A 26796-nucleotide genomic window follows, 5' to 3' on the forward strand; every position below is an offset into this window, starting at 1 on the left:
GGCTGGCAGAGACAGGAACACAGGGCAGTGGCTTGGGAAGCTCACCCCGCAGCCATGCTCCTCTATATGCTTCGGGTTTCTGATAAAACGATGACAGAAAAGACTCCCTTACGATGTTCTGAGTATGTTATGGAACACATGGTCACACAAAGCCATTTTCAAGAGGGATGTATTACTCTCTGCTAGACAGACCTAGACAGTGCTAAGAAGGGCACAAAAAACAGCCGCATCCATCAGGGGAGTCAAGCACTCCAGCCACACCCCCAGCAGTGAAAGCAAGCCACTGCCCCGGCCACAGGTAAAAGACAGTAACTTAGCTTCCCACAAAAACGAGGTTTTGTAGCTCTAACTTGGATTTCTCTAGCTAGACCACCTGCAACCCAAAAATCCTAAGCCTGCCAGGCGCTTGCATCCCACCGAGAGTAGATATTGGGTTCTGGAAAAGAAGCCCCAGTTCCGAGAGTTCCATGGGTTCTGAATCCTGTGTGACAGCTCTCTGAGCCTCAGGCTGAGGGCTCAGTGCCTATCAATGGCCTCAGTCCCACCATGTCATAAGCTTTCTAACCTTCTGTCATCCTCCACAGAGCCCACCCTCCGGCTCATTCTCAGCAGGCCCGAAGCAAGCTCTGGACCCCTGTACCTCAAGGTTAGAATCGATGGTAAAAACCTGTATATGACCTAATACACACACCTGGAGCTGACAGACAGATGACACCACGTGACATATATTTAGTGCATTTTACAAAAGTCTGATTGGTTAGGAGACCTCAGGGCCATTATGACCCAGGCGGCCTGGACTGTAGAGTCTCAACCAGTTTAAGCACTCCTGGGTCAATCCAGTCCACAGAGCAAGGATACAGTCACCTCATTCACAAGAAACCTGTGTATACCACAAACACCGACCTGCTTAATAATCTACAGCAGCAAGAGGATGACCCTATTACTACTGTCCCTGCCTCCCCAGAACTCCGAGCCCATCCCTGCGGACCCACATCTACAAATTCCACCTAACCACCAAGTGACCAACATCTCCCTTCCACCCAAACCTCACAGGCCCTGCACCCGCGTTACTAGAATAAAACTTCAGGCTTCTCACCACCTCTCCTGCGGCCTGAAGCTCACAGGCACCATTAGGCTGCCCTCCTGCCACATCTTCTAGAGCTATCTGTTTCCCACCCGTCCCAGACTCCCGCCTGGTCTCCTACCTCCCTTCACTCACAACCACCCATTATCCACCATCTGAGCGGGGTCACTTAGCCCCCCATCTCTGTCCTGCAGTCGTGTGTAGGCCTGGACAGCCGTCTCATACCCTCCCACTACCCAGCTTCTGAGGCCCTCCCTGACCTCCACTCCACAGAAGAGGCAGTGCTCATCCGCCAGCCCCACAAGCCTCAGAGGCCAACTCTGCCTGCTGCAAGGCCTGGAGAGAATCTTTCTATTGCTCCCCCATTAGCTTCTTCCCATCCCAAACAAAGTGAGGATAAGCGAGGCCCTCCCACCACCAGCCCTCAAAATAAATATTTGTCTTTGCAAAGCCACTGGAGAAATTCACACAGCCCTGATCCACGGCCCTGTGTCCTTCCTGGTTGGCCCAGTGCAGTCGGGGCTGGTTAGAGGGGGAAGGGCCGCTCCTGGGACAGAGCTCTGAGAACAAAGAAAACAACCCCTTGAGAATCCAGTTGGCAACACTTGGCTTTTCTTTCTTCCTTTGTGTCTTAGCTCTAATTGTACAAACAACAGCAACTGAATTGTGTTAATATGTTGTCATTAGGGCCGCAGACAGCTGGGGCCAAGTTCCAGAGCCAGTTGCCTTTCAAATACCAAGGAGAACACAGCACTCAACCCCGGGGGGCGGGGGAGGGGGGGTGCAGAGGGTGAGAGGGGACAGCAATGAGCAGCTTGACTACATACCCCAACTGCCCAACATCCGTCCCAGGCCTGGCGGAACCCATCCACAGGACAGAGCTACTCACTACAGGACTGCATACACAGTGACGTATAAACGTGTTATTCGGTCAACGAGAGAAGAGCCATCAGGCAATCCTAGAACTAAAGCCTGACGCCTAAGCCAGAGAAAGAAGAGTGCCGGTCACTCAGATCTTTAAAGCTAACGGTAAGGAGGATGACCCTGGACAGGAAGGCGACAACCAGCCTGCCATCCTGAGTATTCTAAAGTGAACCCATTTTTGTCTAGGCAGTGGCTGTCCTGACTACTGTATGCAGAGTGAAGGAGGAAGCCAGAGGACTCTAGATCCCTTCCAGCCTGTTCCCAACAGACACGAGGACATAAGTGGGCAAAAGCCTTCTCTGAGAACATGCCCTGCAATGTTGGCACCCGCGTGCCAGCCGGCGGAACGAGAAGCAGACAGCACAGCTGAGCCTAGCCCCTGCCACCCATGTCTGGTCAACTTTAATTAGTATGCAAAACCTTCCTATAACGTGGTGTCCTTGTTATATGTCAAAACAAGGGATTCCCAAATGTGAGGGAGCCTGGAGTCCTGTCAATCCCACCATTCATTCCCAAGCCCCCAGCAGTCTAGGACCTCTGGTCACTGCCACAGGTGGGCGAGCAGAACTCCAGAAGCCACACAACTCACACATCAGAGCTTTAAAGCATGCGTGACAGTTAGTACTGACCATCGGCTGACATCCTAGGAGATGACCCTCCAGCCATGTTTCTAAGAGTTTCTGGACTAGGTTAATCGAGGTGAGAAAACACACAGTAAATGGAGGCGACGCTATCGTATAGGCTGGGATCCCAGACTAAGTCAAAAGGGGATAGGGAGCTGAGTACCAGCGTTCATCTCTCTCTCTGCTCCTTGACAGCAGTGTACCGTGACAGCCGCCCCATTCTCCTGCCACCATGCCTCCCTGCTGCAACAGACTGCACCCTTCAACTGGGGCACAATACACTTGTCCTTCCTTAAGTTGGTCCTGTCAGGTATTCTGTCCTCGTAATGACAAATGTGACCAATACAAATCCTCCCCAGTACCGAGAGTAACGGGACTCTTTGAAAACAGGAGTAACAGTGCTCAGTTGTTTTCAAACGTCCTTAGTTTGTAGGCCCACAAACTAAAATGCTTGTATAAAAACTAAACATTCCTGAAATGACCACTTCTCATTTAGACTGTGACCAGAGACAACGGTGGAAAGAGATCTGGCCAGGCCTGTCCTGAGCTGTCTTCAGCACGGTCCTATTGGCTAGGTCCTATTGGCTAGAGCCTATTGCATACCAGCACGACTGGACGCGGTCAGGAAGTATTTGGAATTCTTCTCCCAGAAGCCGAGTGTCTCCCACCCTTAAAAGCTCCTACCCATGATGCTAATGACAGGCAGCCAGCATGCGCAGCTTTAAGGCTGAGACAGTTGCTTGTATAGAAACACTGAACAAACACTCCAACACTGCAGCCCGAAAAAGACAATCCCCACCAAACAGCGGGAGAAGTGTGAAATGTGCAAATGAGCCTGCTTAAACAAAAACCCAATCTGCTCCCAGAGCGTGCAGGGTGGCCACCTGTTCAGGGCTGGTGGAGTCCTGATTACAGAGGAAGAAACAATACCAGGGAGATGACAGCCCCCTCTTGGGTCCTGGTCCCCACCCTCAAGCCTATATTTAGGCTGCTCTCTATGGAAAATGTCCCGACCCTGCACACAAACAAGCTATTTGGCTGGTTATTCAAAGGATCCATTAACAACCTCTTCTGCCCACCACGTGGTATCTGCTCTCCTCCCTCCCTGATCACAGAAACAATCCCAGTGCCCCTCTGGCCTCTGGCCTCTGGCCTCTGGCCCTGGTCAGCTGTGAGCAGACAGCACAGGAAGGTAAAGAGATCGCACTCAAAAGACTACACTGTCCTGTCCATGGGCATCTCCGATCTCAGGGAAGCCATGTCTGGGTCCAGGTTCCAGAGCACTAGACAAGGGGGCCAAAAGTCCCTCCCACCTCCTGAGAGGCCAGGACTCCCTGCAGCACCACACAAAGCCTTTCTTCTCCAATCTCAGAACAAAATAACAGATGCTGCAAAGATTAGAGATTAACATCTGCAGAGTGCATTTTCTTTCTCAGAGAAAGGTACCTAACAAAGAGAAAGAATTATGTAGCTAAGCGCCAGATCAGAACCCCAAACCTGGGCTTTAAAAATAACTAAGCCTCATCCGGCTTTTCCAGACTCAATCACTTAGGCTGGGATGCAAAAGTGCCTGAGTGTCAGGAAGGGGACACAGGCCTGAGTAAGTGCTGGAACCATGAAGCAAAACCAACAGAGACGGGAACAGCAGGTACAAGTAACCTGGTGGGGGAAATCGAAAGAAAAGGCTCTAATTAGGGAGGGGGGAGTAAAGAGAGGGAGGGAACGAGTAAAATAACAGTAACAATGTCGGAAAATCATAGTATTCACACTATTATCTATCTAAAAATACTTATAATGTACACAAGTCAGTGTGTAAATATACATAGTTTAAGTGGAATTTTCCCATCTGGGCTGACAACTCTCCCTCCAAAAGTTACAGACCAGATAACACAAACCCCAACACTAGACATGAGACCCGCTCATTGTTCAGGATGGTCCAAGAGACTCTCAAAATAGTGTAGGCTATTGCTATTGCCCCTGGTTATGCCCCAGAGGTAGAAGATAAATACCTACTGCTAAAGCTACCCATGTACTGCAGATACGACCTAAGCTGGATCTGACATGAAATCTCCTCCTTTAAGGCTAGCTCTTATGGTACCAGTAGGGGCCATGCAAGCTTCCAATGGAGGGAAGCAACCAAAAGTCTTACCCAGCCATGGCACCTATGAACCATAATAAACCTAAGGGTGCAGTATTGGCACAGACAGCTTGACGATAACCAACAGCTCTCCAAGTGGACTTAAGGCCACTCAACAGGAAGGAAGTTATGATCCAGGGCTAGTGAAGGAGTACTCACAACTACTACTTTGTTAAACCAGCAAAAAACCCTAATTCTAAAGATTTATCCTCATACCCACAGATAAGTGTAATTCCTCCTCATCAAAGAAACTTCTCTTTGCAATAAACAGAGATCATTACAGAAATCAATAATCAATCAAAATGCAGAGTTGTTGAGCCCAGTCACAACGGATAGGTCTACAACACAACTGCTGGACCCGCCAACATGGCTCCCTGAACATGACTTGAACAAAGATGGCACCAGCAGACACGCTAAAGTGGGAGAGAGAAAACTCATGAGGCCTCAAACCCAGAACAAAAAAAAAAAAAAACTGTATGCAACTAAGAAACGCTAAGAGTGGGCGAAATAGTCTTCCCCAAGGAGTAGCCCCCAAGGGTTTATCTAACACCAGATGGCCAGCCCTGAAATCGTGTGTGTGTGTGTGTGTGTGTGTGTGTGTGTGTGTGTGTGTGTGTAAACACAAACAAGTAACATTATACAGGCTAAGCAGGTTGTATTTATGTATTCTGGAATATACACGCACACCCCAAGAGTAAAAGAGAGGTCATGAATTTGAAAGAAAGTCGGGATAGGAGTAACATGGAAGGGTTTGGAGGGAGGAAAAGAAGTGAGAAATGAAAAAATATACATATTCTCAACCTTTTTAAAATTACTTTAAGAAAATAAAAAAACAGCTGGGTGGTGGTGGGGTACACCTTTAAACCCAGCACTTGGGAGGAAGAGGCTGGTGGGCTTCTGAATTAGAGACCAGCCTGGTCCACAGAGGGAGTTCCAGGACAGCCAGTACTATACAGAGAAACCCTGTCCTAAAACAAAAACAAGTAAACACCCAGGGTTGCAGGCAGCTGGAGTGAGGCTCACAAACCATAAAGACCTGGAGGCCAGCAAGGGAAGGAGTGATGGGAAGCAGGGATCCGGCTGCAGCAGAGGAAAAGTTCTGGTTTGGACAAAAACAGAGGTGACGGTGATGGGGCCACGGGATTTGCTGTCCCTGCGGCTGCAGGACTTGTCTCTCTGCCCTCCACGTCACTGTCTTCGGGCTCCTCCGTGACTCCTGTGAACTGCAGATAACATGTAGCATCTCTTTCAGAGATGCTCTCAACTGCTGGGAAACAGTGGTGACAACATGGATCATCTACCAAGGTACCATGAGAAGCAAAGACTGACGAACCCATCTAAATAGGCAGGGGAAGAAGTCCGCAGAAATACAGCCTGTGTCTTAGAGGAAATGGGATACCAGAGAATTCCATTCTGTACTGGACCCTTGTCTAGGCCTACTGTCCCCCTGACCTCCAGAACTCCACACTCAGGGGGTGCCCACTCCTTCTATGATCATCACGGGGACAAGGGAAACTTGCACCTGAAACCATTCAAACTGGCGTCCAGCCTTTCATCATGTTCAAACTTTTTGACATTGCCAACTTCCTAAGCAACTGGGTAGGGACGCCACTGCTAGCTATGAACACTGCAGGCCAGAACAAACGTCCAGCCAGAGAAACTGTGCAGGACTCAAAATGAGATCCCTGGGTTACAGACCTTCTTAGAAGTACAGGTTCCCAGGGCCACTCCAGCCCCACAGAACCAGGGAGCTGCTATCTGTCTCTGCAAGCCCTCAACATCATTACATTAGTGACACAGCCTGCCGCTCACTGATCCCTCTGGACCACGCTGATTCTCTCCATTTAACCGGCGGCTCCTGTCAGAAAGAACCATCAACCTCTGCAGACCACTGAATCAGAAATGTCGCCAACATTTATCAAGATTTTCCTTCCCTACCTGCCAACAGTAAAGAAAATGGCATGATGATTTGGTCCCCATGAAGGTCATGATCTATAGATCTACAAGTTGCCCAGCCCCCAACTTCTATACTCTGGATGCAGTTTTCACTGCTGCAGGAGGATAACTCAGTTCACACACCTAATGAGGCAAAAAGGATCTGTTTCTGGGAGGAAACGGCTGCCCAGGTCCAGGACATTATTCAAGTACAGATCCTGACCCACCAAAGCCCTGAGGACTCAAACACTGAGTGAGGCCTGAGTTCCGCCCTCGGGAGCTCCTGGCTTTCCAGGATGGAAGGAGGACAGCAGCTGAGCCAAAGGCAGCTGGCACACAGAGCAAGGAAGGCCTTAACTCCGGAGAGGCAATACCAGCTGTGGGTAGCTCTGACCTGTACCAGGTCACATGGTATCTCTAAGAAAGAGCATCCACACCATACCTAAAAGTCACGAGATTGTGAGGGCTCCCAGGGCTGGCTGGGCATGAGGTCTCTACGGGAAGCAGCACCTGGCCAACGGTGTCGTTTCTAAAGGCGATAGTGAAACCGCCACCTCTGATTAGACCTGAACTATGACCAGCACAGCAGACAGAGCCCAAGGAAAAGGAGAGCCACCCGTGGCAGTAGGAAGAAACTTTTTTCCCTAAACATACACACCTGCAGTAACCAGACTAAACAAACTCTTACCGAGTTTACTGTATTAAGCAACTCCACAGAGAACAAGACGCCTTGGTTACAGGGCACATCCCCAAGCCTGTCTCTTCCTGCGTCAACGGCTCAGAGAGATGACGATGGGAATCACACATAGCAGGGGCTCGTCAATTCTACCTCATGCAAGGAGGCTTGGCCCAGGCAACTCATCTCCCCCAGATACGTTTTCTACACCTCCGGGTTGCAAAGGTGTGTTGGAAAACAGTTTCCTCTAAGACTGAAACATCCCACCCTGCAGGTGAACTCTTTAAACAGCTCCAGGTCGTCCCTGACTGACCAGATTCACTAGGCCCCTCTCTCCCGGAGTAAGCAATAAAGGTTAAAGAGTCCCTCTAAGCCCAGCCAACCTACAAAGACAACGCAAAGATCTGAAAGCTGCCTGGAAGAAGAGAAAGCAGAGGAGCTGTTTGGGAGAGGTTTAGACCAACTCAGTCACTCGGAAAGGACACTCCAACCTGTTGAGCTGCCTGTAGGCTGTGCAGTGTGCAGTGTGCTCCAGGTCCCCAGCTTTGGTGAACTGCCACCCATTCTACAGTGGGCTTTGGATACACAGCTGTCTTTGCGCAGCCATTCCTCCTCCTGTAAGAAACCCCTCACCCATATTCCTGTTAGTATAAACCCAATAAAACTCACTGGTTCTCCAAGCTGGATTCTGGTCCTATCTGTACTTCAATCCGGGCATGAGGTCCCTTTCCAGAGTAAGTGTGCTGTGCCTCCCCAGGAAAAGTTTTGTCACACAGCAGGGGGATAGCCATGTTTAGGGATTACCATACAATGAACTGGCCTAACACAGGTTAAGGACTTAGCACTCCACTGGGCACAAATGTTCAACAACACAGCTGCATCATGGGACTGAGCAGACTCCCTGCCATCTTCCAAGGTTTCCCAAATGCTCAGGCTGAGACATCAAACTTTCACATATCCGTGTCCACCTAAGAGGACCATGGAAAGCTCATGCTCTCCCTGCCCTAGTCGTCCTGTGGAAGATCAAGGCAAAACAGGTGTCTACAGAGCAATCACCTAGTAAAGAGAGCAACGTGAACCCTGGATGAGGAGGTGGGTGTCTCCACTTCAGAGACTGGCTGGATTTCCCAGCAGTGCCTGGGAAGCTGGGAAGCGTACTGCTGGGCTGAATGAGCGAGCACTAGGCAAACACATGGATCCTGGCTCCGCTGCTGGCAAGCTGAATTACAGTGTGTGACTGCTAATAGAGGCTTTAGCCTTGAAAGAACGACAAGAGAAGCAGTTGGCCGGTGCACTTCAATCCATCCACTCCAGACAGAGTCTTCAACAGCCAGAGGGGAAGCTTACCTAGGAGGCTTGACTAGAGGTGAGGTGGGTCCCAGGCTCACTTCTGGGCATGACATGGTACATGCTACATCCCACATCAGGCCATACCCCTGCAGAACACCCCAGACATCTGCTGGGCTTGATGTGAAACTAATCATTAATATTTCCCTAAATACTCGAGACTCAGGAGTTAAGAAGATTCTCGGAGTAAGAAATAAAGACTAAAGAAAATTCGAAAACAAACAAAAACAATAACAACAAAAACAAAAAAACAAGGTAACATTTTTAAACAAGGTTAAGGATGGAAATCACATGTATCCCAGGCCTAGAGACAGTATCCCCAACATATTGCTATTTGGGAACTTCAGTGGGCGCTTACAACTAAATAAAATATATCTTATTCATCTTTATGAGATTTTCCAACGAGGCCAAAACCGACTCACTCTGACAAGAGCAGCAACCAAAACATCCTCCTCTTTCCCAAGGTCGTTCCTCGCCCCAAGAGCAAAAATTTATGTAGATGCCAGAAAACAGTGAGGTTTTAAACACACTATAACTAAGCCAAATGCTGGCAGGCGATGTCATCACAAAAACCATATCTTCAAAAGTCCTCCTAAGCTGAAAGGGCTCCTGTTATGCCAATCCCAAGGCCTTGATAAAGAGGCCACAGACAGGAGAAAGGTCTGACTAGACAGCTTTGGAAATGACAGGTTTGGTCTCATGAGGCAAGTGATTTTTTTAAAATATTTATGATGATATGCATATCTTTTCTTGAAAGATTCACATTTTTGCTTTTCTCGTGCTCATTCCTAGTCACAAGGTGATCTGGGTGGGCCTCTGACAGGGATAGGGTTTCACTTCAATTACTATGGTGATCCAGCACTAATCATGGGTTCCCCAAATTTATACCTTCCCGGTTCAATATTAGTGAAGATACAGGTATCCAAATTTGGTTTTGCTTAACCTTTTTTTTTAAAGATCTCTCTCTCTCTCTCTCTCTCTCTCTCTCTCTGTGTGTGTGTGTGTGTGTGTGCGCGCGCGCGCGCGCGCGCGCGCTCTGTCTGTCTGTCTGTCTGTATATACCTGCAAAGGGCAAAAGAGGGTACCAGATCCCTTTGGAGCTGGAGTTACATGCACCCTGACATGGGTAGGTACTGAAAAACCGAACTTAGATCATACAGAAGAGCAGCAATGCTCCTAACCACTGATCCATTTCTCCAACCCAAGAGCTACCACCAATCAGTGAGAAACCACAGACACCCCCAAAGCAGACCTCACCTCACAGACTACTACTATCACTCTTAGTAACTTCTAGAATTTGATAATAAGACCCTGTTGCTGAAGATACCACATAAGTATGAGTCGTAAGACATGAAAAAAAAAAAAAATCAAGCTGGTATTGACCTTGGAGTTGCATCCTTGCTGGCTAACTTTCACAGTACTGGAAGGTTTTATTTATGCTACCAAGAATGAAGTTTTTGACAAATTTAGCCAGTTATAAATCCCACAAGCTACAACAATGACTGCCTGGCAAGATATATCCACTGGCATATAGCAAGATATGTATTAGTGGCACAAATGACATGGGAATAACCACCCACTTTCTGGTTGGCTTTAAATCCTGTACCAAAGCCGGGCGATGGTGGCGCACGCCTTTAATCCCAGCACTCGGGAGGCAGAGGCAGGCGGATCTCTGTGAGTTCGAGACCAGCCTGGTCTACAGAGCTAGTTCCAGGACAGGCTCCAAAGCCACAGCAAAACCCTGTCTCAAAAACCCAAAAAAAAAAAAATCCTGTACCAAGAGATACACTCTAGGCCTGGTACTATTAAGTAGGCCAGAAACTCATGACCAGCTAGGTTATAGGTCCCAGAAAGAGAACTTAATACTATTATTCTGCTAAGTGGACACAGTAATAAACTGCCCCCTAAACTAATCTCTATACCCATAGATCAGTGCATCTCTCAGCCCTCATCAGAGAAGCTTCTTTTTGCAGTAGATGGAGATTAATAGAGACCCACCGCAGATCAGTATGCAGGGAATAAAAGAGACTAGGCGTGCTCAGCTCCAAATGGAACATCTGTATAACACCCCCTCCCTCCCGTGAGGCTCAGGAATCACAGCACAAGGGAGTCAGAAAGACTGTAGTGGATGTCTGCAATGAAACAGTATTTGCTGGACATGGACAGCACGGCACACATCAACAAAAGGCAGCTGTGACTGCACACGCAACACCAAGTCTGCCAAAATCCCAGGATGGATGCGGAGGGGTTCATGAAGTCCCCCACCTTAGCTTATTGACCGCTGAGGGAAGGAAGAGTCCGTTTTCTTCAGGGATGCTGCCCCTACAAAAGCAATCCATGCTGCAGCGGAGGGTCCTACACCCGTGCACATACAGACAGCACTGTATGTGGACTCTGTGTGTTTTTAAAGAGAGCAAGAAAACACATGAAGTTCTGAGGGGAAATGGGAATTGACTGGCAGGCAGAGTTGATCAGAACACATTACATGCATGCGTGATATTTTCAATAAAAAGTGTTTGTTCTCTTCTCACTCAAGCACATCATGCTACCATATGATGTGGTACCCTCTCCCCATGCCAAACATGCACGGAGCAATGTAAGACCTGCCCATATCTTAACACGGACATGGAAAGACCATTCCATTATAACAAATGAGCCGGGATCTAATTAGAAGAGGAAGGGTGAGGTCCTGAAAGACTTAAGCTTTGGGAAGCCAGAGAGACCAGGGGCCTAAATCACCCCTTAGGTCAGAGGTGCTGTTGAACAACTTCCCTCATGTGTTCGGGGGTCATCACCCTCTTATACCTCCACCTCCTCCTCTATAAGACAGGGCCATTGTGAACAGCAAACCATCTGTGCTCAGGCTCTCCCCAAATGAGCAGTGTACCACTGTGGTGAACGGCAGGAAGAACAGAGGCAGATACGAACGCTTCTCCAGTCCTGCTGAATTTACCACAGTCCTGGCATAATATAGGCATTCCTCGTCCTAACAAAAACAATAGCATTATCAAAGTCCCCAGCAGCAGGATCCATCCATCAGTTTTAGTTTTCCTGAGAATGACAAAGGTTATAGCCAAAACAACGGGACTCGATAGCATCAGCTATCAAGAAAAACTCACTGTGGAAGAACAATTTTAAAAAGAGAGAAATGCAACCACATCCTCTTGCTGGAAGTCCAAAACCCCACAGTGCAGCTTTAAGAATGGGAAATGAGTCACACCCAGCTGGAGGCCCTCCTCTCCTCCCGAGCAAGGAGCTCCAGTCAGGTGCATTCCATCCCTGGCACCAGCTTTCTGAGGGTTTCATCAGACTCCAGTACACGCTGCCAGAGAGCTGAGCAGAGTAACCTGAGAGAAACATGAGCACCGGTCAGTACTTCCGACAGGGACCCAGACATTGCTCTCAGAGAAACCCCTCACTATATTGCCTCTCCATCAGCTGGGGGGTGTCCCTCGAAACACCACAAGACTCCACGTCCCACAGAAGCTGTGGCTCTTAATGGGCCTGGAAGCATCTGAAGTCAGCACAAGCAGCTATGAACACTCAGGGGGCCCAGATGCATTCAGAGCCAGTATTCACAGGAACAGAACTTGTTATGACCCTCCCCTGGAATTAGAATATATCCCGTGGATAGTTAGTCCGTCTCCCAGCCTGCCTGGGATGTGGTTCAAGTACACGAGGCTGCCAAATGCCAAGGGGATCAGCAACACAGCGTTCACCTTCTCCACGCAAGCGGCCAAGTTTTAAACCCAAACACTTCAGGGTTAGAAGTTCAGACTGCGGAGGAGCCTTATGCGGAGGCGAAGAGGGCAGAACCTGCACCTGCTTTGAACACACTCCTGCTGGACTTGGAAGGCTCCCATGCTCCTCAACAGAGGACTCAGCAGCCTTTGGCAGGCACGGTAGTGTACTAGGACAAGCCACCCGCAGGCCTTGCACTGTCACTGGCCAACAGCAACTCAAGAGGAAAGGCTGCAAATCCACTGGCTGGTCACATTGCCCACTTAGATACCACCTGCTCCCCCCAGGTAAGTGATGGCAGGCCCAGAGAAAGCAAACAAGGAAACAGCTCAGGCACCTAGTAGCAGAGAAACGGGAGCCATTAGTGGTCCAAAGAGAACACAAGCAAAGCAGCCAGCTCCATCCTCTCCTGCGGGGATACTGCCTTGCCTGACACTGGGGGTCAGGACCGTGCTCTGCACACAGGCTTACAGGCAACAGCATCATCCACTTTTCCTCCTCCTCTTGGGTAACTCCCAAGTGGCAGGTGTATCCAAGTGCCCCCTTTAGCAAGAGAGTGTGGAAGTGTCCTGCCTCCCTAGAAGGGTCATAATTTGACCCAGGACTTTGGTTCCAAACGCCCAGTGTTTGCCCGAGGGCAGGCAGATCTGCACTGGGACATGATGCTGACTGAGTCCCACTGGCTCTCTACGTGCTCCAAGTCCAAATGCCTCCCCTGTATCCGCGAACTGGGAAAAAAGGACAGCCATGAAGCAACTGAACAGGCTGGCCGGCACAGCACCCCCAGCAGCAGAGCTTCTCAAAACACATCTTCAACGTCCATGCAAAACGCTCAAGTCAGGCCTGATAACCTGTCACGGATCGAGTGGCGCCATCCCAGGCAGCTGCCCCCAGGCGTCGGCTGGGCCGGAACGGGACTTGCGGGCGGCCCAGGACGCAGCGGCACCGTGCCACTTTCTCACAGGAGAGACTCTATTGTCCATTATCAAATGAACGCTGACGATCCATCGTCCCTGGCAGGCTGGCTGCACTGCCGGCCTTGCGGGGCAAGAGGCACCGCAGTGCTCTCTCGGCCGGGCAGCCGCGTGTGTACACACGCACGCACACACGCGCGCACACACCCCGCCGCGCCACGGGCGCCCGCTCCCCCGCGCTTTCCAGAAGCCCCGGGGCGGCCTGGCCCTCACCTTCGATGGCGATGACGTGCTCCCGGATCTGGTTCTGCAGCACCGGCTCCTCCACGCGCTCCAGCAGCTCGTAGATGGAGTAGATGTTGGGATGGACCGACTCGAAGCGCTGGATCTCGGCCCGGATGGCAGCCGAGTTGGCCAGCTGCTGCTGGTAGTTCATGGTGCAGGCACAGCGCCCAGAGCCGCGCGCCCCCCGTCGCCGCCGCCCGGCGCCCCGGAGCCCGCGGGCCACCGAGACCCGGGGCGCCGCAGCCCCCGGGGAGCACGGAGAGAGGTGGCGCAAAAAGAAAGGCGAGGATGAGGCAGTAGAGGGGCTCAGTTCATGGCCGGGACGCACGTCCCGGGTCAGCGGGCCGTCCGGGAAGACCGCGGCGCCATGGAGCGCGACCGGCCGCGGAGGAGGCTCGCTCAGGCGCCTTCCCGCGCCGCAGCCGCCTGCACCCCTACGCGCCGGCCGGCCGAGCAGCCATTAAAGCGCAGGCAGCGCAGTGCTACGAGCGCCGGGGCCAAGGCCCCCGGGCAGTGGCCGCTCTGCTCCGGGGCGCACGGCTGCGACTGGGTCGGCGCGCTTGTGAGTGTCGCGCTACCGCGCGCGCCGGGGCCCTCAGCTGCCCTGCGCCGTCCGCCGAGCCGGGACCGAGCCGTGGGCGCCTTGCCAGCCGCGGAGACCGCTCCGAGCGCCGCCCGCCGCTGCCCGGCCAGCCCCCTCCCTGGCACGCAGGGCCCTGGCCCACGTCGGCCCCGCCCCCGCCCGCGCTCGCCGCCCTCCGGTCGCCGCTGCGTCCTCCGCGGCGCTTCCCAGCGCGCCGGATCCCGGGGAATTGCGCCAGACCCCGCCCCGCGCTGCCTCTGGGCTTGCTGGGACTTGTAGTCCGTCACTCCGACCGGCCGGCGCGCGTGGGGTGCGCTCTGCGCTCGCGTCGCAGCGCGCTGGGCGGGCCCCGTGGGGCACCCGGACGCCACTCATGAGGGCAGATCTACTAGCTCTTTTTGACGGTCCTGGGCGCTCTCGGTTGTGCCTACTGCCCCGTGCCAGCTCCCGAGCCTCGGCACCGAGAAGGTGGCGCGCGAGCCCACCCGCCCGCGCTTTTGTTTGCTACCAGAGCGCTTGAGAAATCTCTGCGACTCTCGGGGTCCTCTTCCCCCGTCTGTCAACTTTCTGCCTCTTTTTCTGAACTCGGAAGGAGAGTTACTTCCCTTCTCGTGGGTTACACGGGGGTCTACGCTTCATCAATAAACTGAAGTTGAGGCGGGATGGAATTCCACGGGGGCTTATAGGCAGTCTTTCCCACGAAAATGTCTCACAAGTGACTTGTAGCTTCCAAGCTGCAGCCCTCCGAGCACCGCCTATTCTGCTCCAGCCCCATGCGGTTTCACCCAACATTAGCTCCACTTTAGCCCAGCCTGGGAGCCCAAGAAGCTAAACCGCACTGAGGTGAGGGCTTCAAGTGAATAAGATTATTGTAGATTTCCAAGGATCCAGAGAGAGCTTGGGGCCCCGAAGGTCCTGGTCTGTGCACTATGGTGGAGCCCGTGTCTCGCCACCCAGGGGTGTTTCATAAATAACCCCACATCCCTGATTCAAGTGTCCTGTGCCCCATCTGCTTCAAATTCAAGCTAAAGACCAGCCCAGAACCCAGTCCGCCAAGCTCTTGGGTATCTCTTATCCAGGTATTTTTTCAGGCATGTGTTCAATAATCAGCTTTTCCTGACCCTGACACTGCGGAGACCCTGGCTTGTTCTGTACCTTGCCTCTAACTTTGCCCTTAGCAGTAACACTAATAGAGATGCTGACATGTGACTTCATCTACTGTTAGCAATTTGTCCCTACCCCGCCTTGAAACCCCAACTCTGTGACCCCAAATCGTTCCAGGCCTCTCCTGTTCCACATCTGGCTTCTCAATCTCTTCAGGGGTTTTCTTCTTTACTTCCCTAAACTCTAAATATGGATGGCCCTGGGACTTGTCTTTAGGATTATTTTATTGTGTCTTGTGGCTTTGAATATCAAACAGAGCTTGCCGACACTAACTTGTCTATCTCAAGCCCAGATCTCAGCCCTGAGCCTTAAAGTCCACCTATCCCACATCTTTTCACCCAATGCCTAACTGTTGGGTAGAATACAGCTTATCTCATGTTGGGCAACCGAGAAAGAAACAGGAGGATTGTTGTGAGTTCAAGGCCAGCCTGGACTGATGATGAGACCCCGCCTTTAAAAATAACTAAGTGGGGCATCTTCCCATACCAGTCCAAGGCAGGGCAGATCTTTGTTTACCAACCCGAAAATTCAGAGTGGTCTTTTTGCCTCTTGTCCTCTGCTATCCCCGAATGTCAGCTTTGCCTCTGGAAGATGCAAAATCTCACTTTCCATCACCCTACAAAGGCTTGACTATCCAGACTCTGAATTACTGATAGAGAACTAACCCAGGGATCTGCCTCCTCCGTGTTTCCTCACTGACCATTCTCAAGAAAGTAGTCCTAGTGGGTCTTGTAAGCCTAAGCCATGGCTTTCCTCTGCTCAAAACCTCCTCAGTGCCCCTCATCCTCTCTGGCTCCCAGAGCCCTTCTGGCTTGCACTCTTACCAAGAGCTGGGCAGAGTCATAGTTTCCTCCTCTTAATTTTTTTTTTCATTTTGAGACTTGCATGGCCCAGGGTGGCCTCCAACTTGCTATCTAGACAGCTTGACCTATATTTCTGATCTTCCTGCCTCCACCTCTCAAATGCTAATCTCATAGGCATGTACTACCAACACCTAGTTTATGATGAGCTGAGGATCAAACCCAAGGCTTTGTATATTCTGGGCAAGCAGTCCATAGCTATACATTCTCCTACTAAGCTTGTACCCTATCACAATCCCAAGAACCCTCTTAGAAAACACAAGTCTTGATCGTTCATAGCAACAGCAGTGGACAGAGCAGCGATGGTTCTATGTACCCGTAAACTGAATTCCAAGCCACACAGGGTTGCAACAGGAGTTAGGTGATACTGGGTGACTCCTATGGGCAGAACTATGGGCATAATCATGTCCTTCAGAAAAGAGTCTTGGGTATAGAAGAAGAAGAACTCTGGGCTTCAGGGCCCATCTTCTTCTCTGGAGCTCAAGCCCCTGTAGCAAAGCTCCACAGAGCACATGACTCCAACAGAAGATGTCCAAGATCGGAGGTGTCAGCAAGGTTGGCTTCTGTGGGCCCCTCCTCAACTCGGAGATGAAAGTCTTTTCCCTGTGTCCTTACCCAAAGTCCTTTGTGTCTGCATTCTGATCTCTTCATTGAGTAACATCAGTCCTGTTAAATTGGGGCGAGCCATACTGGCCTGATCTTTACTGAACTGTCTCTTTAAATTTAGAGTCGGTCTCTCAATATCCTGAAATCATGAAGAACAGAGCTTCCACATAGCATCTGAGGGGACACAATTCAGCCGTAAGAACCTCTCTCACTGGGCCACCTCTGTTTCCACCCCACCCTAGCCTCTCCAGGCACACTGACCTCCTTGCTGTCCTCTGAGGACAACATGTATCAGTCAGGAGCATCTCCCCTCAAAACCTTCGCCAGCCACATCACTTCCTACATGGATTCACTCTAAAACCACCCTCTCAGGTGACCGCCCCTGACACCTTCTAGAAAGTGATTCTGGCGTCTCACCTCCTTGCAGGTAAAAAGAACACTACTTTCTAAGGATGTCACACTGAGGACCCTGGAACTGCCTTCCACATTCCAGGAGGGCCACAGCCCTGTCAACCTGCTTTGGACTTTTGACCTTTCGAACTGTGGGATCATTAACTTCTGCTATTTAACATCAAATTTGCACTAAGATTTCACAGTGGTGAAAGGCACCAGTACACCTGTTCATTTTGTTCTTACCACTTATCTAACTCACCACTCTTTGCTCAACTCGAGGGCTTACGGGTCCATCTGTTTTATTCTCCACCCCATCCTCAGCCCCTGGAACGGTGCCTGATAGAAAACAGGTGTCCAAGAAATGGCTTGCCCATTAAACTTCAATCGCCATAAAGACGGGGAACACATGTCTCGGGCATTTGCAGGGCCTAATGTAGAGGGCTGCCATAATGGCCCACTCATCATGGCCAGCACATAGTAAGAGCTAAAGATTGGTCCGGTTAAAATGGAAGTCCTCTTATCAATACTACCCTAGGAGTGTTAATGGGCTGTTACTACTGATTCCTCTCCTGTAAATACAGCCAAACAGCTGTGATTGTTCTTTATCCGATGGCCCTTCTAGACATTTAACAGTGTGAGTGCAAGTCCCATGGAGAATGAGCTGACTCTCAAAGCAGTCCCCAGAAGGCTCCAAAGTTGGGACTTAAAGGGCTGGAGAGATGGCTCAGCGATTAAATCAGACAGTGGTGGCACACACCTTAATCCCAACACTCAGGAGGTAGAGGCAGGTGGGCCTCTGTGAGTTCAAGGCCAGCTTGGGCTACAGAGTGAGTTCCACCCAAGTTCAGTTCCCAGCATCCATGTCAGGCAGCTCACAACCACCTGTAACTCCAGCTCTGGGGCCCCTGATGCCATCTTCTGATCTCTGTGGGCTCCTATACCCACAAACACACAAATTTAAAATAATAAAAATAAAACTGGAACTTAAAAATAAAGGCAGAGAAGGAGTTGTTTGGGGTTACAGTTCAAGGGGACTATCTATCCTAGCAGGGGAGGCAGACAAGCAGAAGTATGACCTAGCTGGTCACATTGAGTCCACAGGAAGAAGGGGACCAGTATCCAAGCTGGATGTCTTCTCTTTATTCAATCTGGAACCCCTGCCCATGGAATGGTGCTACCTACGTGTAGGGTGGGTGTTATTGGCTGTTACTCTTTAGGCTTTACCCAGCTCCCAAATAAATCACACACAGAGGCTTATTCTTGCTTATTTATGCCCGGCCTTAGCTTGACTTGTTTCCGGCCAGCTTTCTTATCTTAAATTAGCCCAACTACCTTTTGCCTTTGAATTCCTTTCACTCTTACTCCGTGGCTGGCCGTGTAGCTGGGTGGTGGCACCTGGTGTCCTCCTTTCCTTCTCCTGCCCCTTCTCTCGCCCAGATTTCCCCTCCTTTTTATACTCATTGCCTGCCAGCCCCACCTATCCTTTCTTCTGCCTCACTATTGGCCATTTAGCTCTTTATTAGACCATCAGGCGTTTTAGACAGGCAAAGAATCACAGCTTCACAGAGTTAAACAAATGCAGCATAAAACAAAAGCAACACACCTTAAAATAATATTCTACAACAGGTGGTTCTCCCCCTTCAACCCAACCTAAGAACTCCCTCATAAACATAACAGGAGGTTTGTCTCCTGAGTGATTCTAGGTCCTATGACGTTGACAACCCTATGTCATCAAAGTTCCAACAGGTGTAATGTGACCTCTATCAGGACGACTTCACAGCCACACTTTAAACATCAAAATGTCCCCTTCAATACAGCTCCATAGCCCTTCCTCCTGCTCTCTCTGTGAAGAGCATCTGAGAACGGCAAGCAGCCTCTTGCGGCTGGGGACTTTGCAGGGCTATATCTGCTTCCCTGCACTTGACCTGGTTTTGTTCAACTCCTTTCCACGCTTGGCTGAAGATTGCTGAGACTCCTATGTGACTGTGTGTGGCAATCATGTGAGCCTGGCATAGGTCTTGATGCCCAGTAATGGGAAGCCACGTTCGAATGTTCCTGGAGGCCCTGGGGGAGAGGTCACAAGAAGAGAGGGAGGAGGAAGGAGAGTGCAGAAAGCAAATTCTTTCTTCTCAGAATTTTACCCCTGTCTGATGAAGCGACACCACAGGGGAAGCAGATCACGCTACATACCTACAAGTGTGGTAGCTGACCCGAGGCTGTGTATTGGTACCAGATGCCACATAACCGATACCCACAATCTGAGCAGCACTACATGGAACGTTTGATTTGCTCAGACTTCCTTCTGGATCCACTAAAGTAGTTGGTCTAGGCTCTGTCCCATGAAGCTTTCCTCAGAGCCACGGATCCCTGGAGTCTTTGTTTTCCTAACTGGGAAAGACAGACCACAACACGCAGTTATCACAGCAGAAAGAGTGGCGGTCAGCCTCCTGAAGTCTCCACTGACAACTGACCGAGGCAGGATTTGAATCCATCCATCTTACTCCGTACTTTGATGGGAGGTCCCAGAGAGCTGCAGCCATGTTTTCTCTACCTATAGCGCCTCCATCCACAGTGCACAGGGAAAGCTTTACTGTGAGATACGTGAGCTTGGAAACATTGCTGTTCAGAGCCTGGCAGTCTCTTCCTCTACCTGTCTCTACCGCCTTCCACTCTCTCTTACTCTCTCTCCAACTTGCCCCTGGCCACCATGATATTAAGAGGCCACACTACCCAGAAATAGCATGTGTGAAGACAAGCTTCTCTAGATGGCTTTGTCTACTGAGCTCCAACTCTTTCAGTTGGTACCCACATACTGGCCTATGAAATCCTGTCTGTGCCGCCTGGGAAATCCTGATCCATAGGAACTCCGAGATAATAAGGGCTGATCAGAGGGGCTAGCATTGCTTTAGAACACTCTAGATGCTGCAATAATCTGATCTCATTTTTTTAATTGTTGTTGTTGAGATAGGTCTCCAAAGCTAGCCCAAGCTAATTTCAAATTCTGGCTCCTCCTGACTCCACCCACCAAGTGCTGGGATTAGGCATATGCACCATTATATCCAGGTAGTCTGCTCTAAACTTAGAAACACTCACAGGGTACCTGGAATGATGTCAGATGCAGAATTGTGGTATGTGTGTGACTGTACTCACAAATGTGTGTCCTTTTTACTTGTCCCATTTATTAAGTTGTGCATGTCATAAAGGTCCCTGGAATGTCTACCCCCCCTTGACTTCTGCTTGTCATCTCCAGGCAGCCCTTGTTTGGGGGTCATGGCTCACCCGGAACCTTCTTGCCAGATTTCTCTTGCTTTCCCAGACTCAGCGACATAAACACAAGGGCATGTCTGTAGGTCAGAAGTATGACACAAGCTCTCAAATCAACATGTCTACGGTCTGCAGGCCCTTTTGAATACCCAGTGGGATCTCAGCTTTTAGAGGCCGAGGAGTACCTTGACTGTGGCCTTCCTCCATCATGTTTGCAAACCAGCAAGGTGAAAAAAGCCTTCCTTCCACGGTCACCCTGACCCCCTCCTTCTCTTCCATCTCCCACTTCTTCAGGATGCTTAGGAATGGAGGGAGCCCAGGAAGATAATTCAGGCTCATCAAATTAGCACTTTTTAAAAAAATAATTTATTTGTTTGTATTTCACATACATTGATGTTTTGCCCAAATGTATATCTATGTGAGGGTGTCAGATTCCATGAAACAGGAGTTACAGACAGTTGTGAGCGGCCATGTGGGTGCTGGGAATTGAACCTGGGTCCTCTGGAAGAGCAATCAGTGCTCGTAACCGCTGGGAAGATGGCTCAGTGGCACTTTTAATTCCACCTGCCTCCTGGACTCTCCTTTGCCACATAAGATAACACAAGATCAGACTCCAGAGGTGCTGGGCTAGGACATCTGTGGAAAATGGGCCCACTATTCTGTCCATGACACATTAGTAAACTCGCCACTGTCTGTCTATTACAGATCTTGAATTCATATCATAGCTGGAGTTGCACTCAAACCCACAAAAGCACACCATCAGAAAGATAACTAAAGAAACACTGGGCTGCCAGATTAGTCGTAGAGCCAACTATAGTAACCTCCGTGGGGTCTCTTGAGCCTTGTGTCACCCGATGGGTCAGCCACCACTAAGTGATTCAGAATCTCACTCCAGGATCCTGTGCTGCATCTGAAACTGATAGGAACAGAAGCACAGGTGGGCATGGTCAGCGTTTGATGGTTCTATGTCACTATTATTTTATTTATTGTTATTGTATCTGTGCATGGGGTGGGGTGAGGGGCGCGTGTGAGCCACAATGCCAACATGCCACAGCCAGAGCATAAAGGTTCTGCAGAAGGCAGCTTCTTGTGGTTTGTTCTCACTACTCCCGCTTCCACCTTTACGTGGGTTCCAGGTATTGAACTTGGGCCCAAGGCTTACACGGCAAGCGCTTTGCCTGCAGAGCCATTTCACCAGGACTGTCTTTATTTTATGTTTAGATTTTTGAGACAAGGTCTCATGTGTCCATGGCTGGACTTGAGGTCATTGAGTAGCAGAGGTTGACCTTGAACTTCTGATCCACTTGCCCCAAACTCCAAGTGCTATGATTATTGGCATCACAACTCCTAACGTTTATATCTTACCTCTTTTGCACTGATATTTTTAGGTCAGGGCTTATTTTTAAGGACACAAAGACTGCCTTCTTGCTATGTAGACAATAGGTGCCAATGCTGTTTAGTGCTAGGTTATTTTTTCAAAGACTTTCATGTGAATTGACTATCCGTAAGATTAATTAAATGGGATGTTTTATTTTTAAACATCCCTAATTCAAGAATCCTGGGGTAGAAATTCTCCAAAATCCAAAACTCTGCAACCCCAAATATTATGTAAAATGACCTTCAAGCGATATTAGGTTATTGTGAAACACTGTCTTCCGGGTTCCACTGTGATAACCCACAAGAGACCTTTACACGATCCTGTTGTCATTCCGTCATAGAAGGAAGGGGTGGGAAGGGAGGGTCATTAGACCCTCACCTCCAGCCCCAGTGCCTCTCTTCATGCCGCCCCTTGACCCAGCTGCATGTAGTCCTCCTGCAGTGGTCTTGGGAGGCACTGGAGTATACAGAGGGTCACTGAAGGGGGCGTCACCCATGCAGCTTCCTGGAGGAAGTACTCAGAAAGTGGAATCAGGAAGATCGGGAGTTCAAGATCATCCTTAGCCATATAGTGAGTTCAAGGCCAGCCTGAGCTATTTGAGAACCTGTCTCAAAAAATAAAGAAAAAAGATTGTAAGATTTATTTTTGCTTTTTAAATTTTTGTGTGTGCTCGTTCATGCATATGCACATATGATGTGTGTGTGTGTGTGTGTGTGTGTGTGTGTGTGTGTGTGTGTGTGTGGCCAAGAGCTCCCAGGGATTCCTCTGTCTCCATCTCCCATCTTGCTGCTATAAGACTTGCACCACCACCACACTTGGTTTCATAAATTCTGAGGATCTGAATTCAGGACCTCAACTCTTGCATGACCAGTGTTTTATCTACCAAGTCATCTCCCCAGCCCACCCTCTTAACAGTTGCGTCTGTTCGATCCTGTTAATGGCCTTTCCACACAACCATCCCAAGACCTTCCACCTGACAGCAAAATTCACGTGCATCAAACTCATCCAGTGACTCATCGGCTCCTGACCCCCGCCATTCTGCTTTCTGTCACCTCAGGCAAGTGTAAGCAGAGTGGCACAGCACTGGACTTTCTGTGACAGTATTTCTTTCATTTAGCGCCATGTCCCCCGGGGCTCCATTGTGTTGCAGCATGGGGCAGAACACATTTGGAAGGCTGACTGATACTGTTACACAGATACCATGCTGAAATAATTCATTCATCCGTCCCAGGAAAATGCATTGCCTTGGTCTTTTGGCTCTAGTGATACTGTTGCAATGAACACAGGTATACAAACATCTCTTTCAGGTCCTGCTCTCAGTCCTTTGGAGTGTACCTGTATTGAATTTGCTTTGTTAAGTCTATAGGGTCAGGGTCACAGCTCCAAAGGCTCATACCCTAAGGAAGCTGGCTAGAGAAAATCACGATGAGGATGCTATGAGAAAAGCCACAGCATCCGTTTATTTACTTGTTTTTCTTGCTGCTGTATAGAACAGTCTGGCCTCAGAAATCACAGAGATCTCCCTCCACCTTTCCCTCCAGAGTCCCAAAGGTGTGCAACACCATACACAGCCTCTCAGCATCCTTTAAAAACAGCAGAGAGAACACTGAGACCACGTGGGTTCAGTGATTCATCACTTTCCCGAAGTTCCTGGGGGGTAGACCAGAAGCAGGCCTGAGCCTGGGAAGCTACCAACCATTGAGCCTGCATGGATGGAAACTAAGGGCTTGTGGTTCTGGATGACAGCAAGCAGAGGTGGGCCTGTGATTAAGAAGAGGGCGGGACCACAGGGAGATTACAGTGCAGAGTGTCAATGCTCTTTCTCTGGTTGGATAAGAACACAGCCAGCCAAGATCAGTTTTCCCACAATGTTTTTCTGAGTCAGCTGCTGCTGCTACTGTGTGTGTGTGTTTCCCCCTCTTTCCAAGTGCTAGGCAAAGACACCTAATTCTTCAAGCCACCTTCTCAATTCTCCTGTGCGTGTCATAAAGACACTGGTTCTTTTGCCTTCAGCTTCCTGGGATGGTGGGCCCCATTTCTGATCCACACCTTCATACCGGTCATGGGTTTTCAGCGGTGTTTACGGGGGATGTTTATAGCACACTAACAGAGTTGTGGAAAAATTTTTTCTCTGTACATCAAGAGCAAAATACATGATAGTTTTCAGCTCCTCAATTCTTCTCCCATAAAATGGAAGATTAATTTGCTTGCACACATTCTGAGAGCTGATTAAAAAGCTGGTTTTATACACGTAGCTTTGGCTGATGAGCAAATTAGACATTGAGAAATCAGATGCAAATGAGCGGTTTACAGACACTTTTGAAATTGTATAATCGCCTCCCGGATTGTGTGAAAACCAAAGAAACTGGTTTAGAATGGGCCCGTGGAAGTGGCTAACAGAGGGTTTTTAAATGGTTATCAGCTTTTTTTTTTGCATTTGTCATATATATCATATTTGTGTGTGTGTGTGTGTGTGTGTGTGTGTGTGTGTATACACATGGGAGGTCAAAAGGCACCTTTGGGGGGTTAGTTCTTTTCTTCCATCCTATGGATTCTGGGGATCAAACTCGGGTCTTCAGACTTGGCAGCACACACCTTCTCCCACTGAGCCATCTTATCAACCCTTGTCAATTTTTTTTTTTTTTGGTTTTTCGAGACAGGGTTTCTCTGTAGTTTTGGAGCCTGTCCTGGAACCGGCTCTTGTAGACCAGGCTGGTCTCGAACTCACAGAGATCCGCCTGCCTCTGCCTCCTGAGTGCTGGGATTAAAGGCATGCACCACCACCGCCCGGCCCTTGTCAATTTTTAACATATCTTTGGAATTTGGGGATTTGGGAGGAGGATCATTTTGAGATCACCTGCCACAATATCTTAGGGGCTCTTGTGAAGTTTCAGGAGCTAATGCAGCCGTTGAATGGTTCTTTCAAAGGGTCCTCTGAACAGAGAGTCTGCAAAATGACAACCAAAAAAAGTCTTCAGTTTTTCACTGGAAAATATAAAGTTTAAATAGAAATTCAGTGCGAATGTTCATGGGATGGCCACTGCATGCTATGCTAGCGGTCAGTCACCATCTGTGGCTTCCAGGGAGGCGGCAGCCATCCACAGTGCTCCATGTCTCAAAGACAGGGAGAGAGTGACTTGCTCCAGGCCACAGCCAGACAAGGATGACACAGAACTTACAGCCCAGGTCTCAGGTGTGAGTTCAGGTGCCTTTTTCCCCAAACACAGGATCGCTCCTGAATTTATAAAGCAAAGGGGCTTCTTCATCTGTGTGATGGCAATACTGTTTAGAAGGTGCACTGGATGGATGGGCCTGGCTCCTTCCGGCACTAGGTGGTGAGGATTTGCGTTGCTTTAGCCCTCGCCTTCTCCCAAGGCAATGTTTTCCCGCACTGAGTTTTATGATCCATCCAGCTCAACCTTCTAGCTAATGGCAGAATCCCTTCTGCTGGGGCTTAGTGGGCATGACAGAGGACCTGCCAGCACATGCCCACAGGGATCCTCAGCATCGTATCCAAGGGGGATTGGCTCCAGACTCCCAAGGCTACCAAGACTCACTATTGTTCACAGCACTTAAAACGGCGGGGTGTTTGCGTGGGATTTGTTTATACTCTCCCATACACTGCCAATCATCTCTGGGTGACATATGATACCTAACACAATGGGAATGCTTTATAAATAGCTATTACAGGCCTCAGCAGACTAGAGACCCATCTGGGCTGCATAAGACCCTGTCTCAGAACAATAGCTGTCACTCTCCCGTTTAGGGAACAAAGACAAGAAAGAAGTTTGCAGTGTTTCACATACAACCACAGACTAACTTACGCAGTTCACAGAGACTCCTGGAGAGGGAAGCTACTCCTGGTCCTGTCTGCACCTCAGATTAACCGTAGTGCTCGCTCAGTATGTGGAAAATTCAGATTTTGTTTTCTGGGATTCTCTCTCTCTCTCTCTCTCTCTCTCTCTCTCTCTCTCTCTCTCTCTGTGTGTGTGTGTGTGTGTGTGTGTGTGTGTGTCTGAATGTTAAACTCATGGCACAGAATGCTGACTCTGGTGTTCTGTGGCTCTGTCATGATCTCTGGATGTCACCCACTTGGGACAGTTCTGTAAAGACATAGAGCCAGGACTGATGTGGGCAGGGAGATTAGTGGGGAAGGGCTCTCTTATCTCTTTCATTCAGTTTTCTCTCTCCCTCCCTCCCCCCCCCCCCAGCTCTATCCTTCTTTTCCTCCACGGTTCTCTGCACATTGCAGCCTCCTGTCCAGGCCACACCCTTTCTTTCTGTTCTCTGTCCAGCAATGCCCAGAGCCCAGCTAACAGGAACCTTTCATTTCTCTTCTAGAGGTAACTCTAGAAGCTTCCCAGTTGCCCTATCCTCTGTCCATCTCAGGGCTACAGGAAGAAGACAGTCTTATAACTGCAGGGGAGTACTGGATAAGCAAGAAGTAAGCATATGTCCATGTGGGTCACCCTGGCCCCACCCCAACTTCCCATCACCTGGATACAGTACATCCTCTCGTGGGCATCCATTTCCTCTCCTGGAACATGTCATCGGGACCACAGGACCTGTAACCCGTGCTGCTTGGACTTGTACAAGTCTCTGGAGCCTTGTTTAAAGCAGATGTTCTAACCACATGGGTCTGGACAAGGGCCTGAGACCCTGCACTGTGCAATGCCAGGAGAAGCTATCTGTTCGTCTGTTGTTCTCATGCTGAGCAGGGAGCAAGAGTGACCCTGTGTACTGGGAACTCCATCAGACAGCATGGTATGGGTGCAGGTCCTGGAGCTTACACACACACACACACACACACACACACACACACACACACACACACACACAGCTGTCCCTGGGAACGGCCTTGCTTGTCCTAATGCACACTATT

The 26796-nt window shown here is 49.7% G+C and overlaps 1 protein-coding gene across 4 annotated transcripts in view; it reads right to left on the minus strand.

Annotated features, from left to right (window-relative positions):
* Agap1 (ArfGAP with GTPase domain, ankyrin repeat and PH domain 1) overlaps positions 1–14093 on the minus strand; it is a 448779-nt gene extending 434686 nt beyond the window's left edge. Inside the window, exon 1 of one of the 4 annotated variants that reach the window (XM_075951804.1) lies at positions 13655–14093. In XM_075951804.1, coding sequence (XP_075807919.1) covers positions 13655–13817 — 163 coding nt within the window. In that variant the 5' untranslated portion in view covers positions 13818–14093. The remainder of the gene's footprint in view (positions 1–13654) is intronic. The other 3 variants (XM_075951805.1, XM_075951802.1, XM_075951803.1) reach the window with 3 other exon arrangements.
* Between the last annotated feature and the right edge of the window lie 12703 nt (positions 14094–26796).

Source organism: Microtus pennsylvanicus, chromosome 17 (assembly GCF_037038515.1).
Source record: "Microtus pennsylvanicus isolate mMicPen1 chromosome 17, mMicPen1.hap1, whole genome shotgun sequence".
Lineage (NCBI taxonomy): Eukaryota > Metazoa > Chordata > Mammalia > Rodentia > Cricetidae > Microtus > Microtus pennsylvanicus.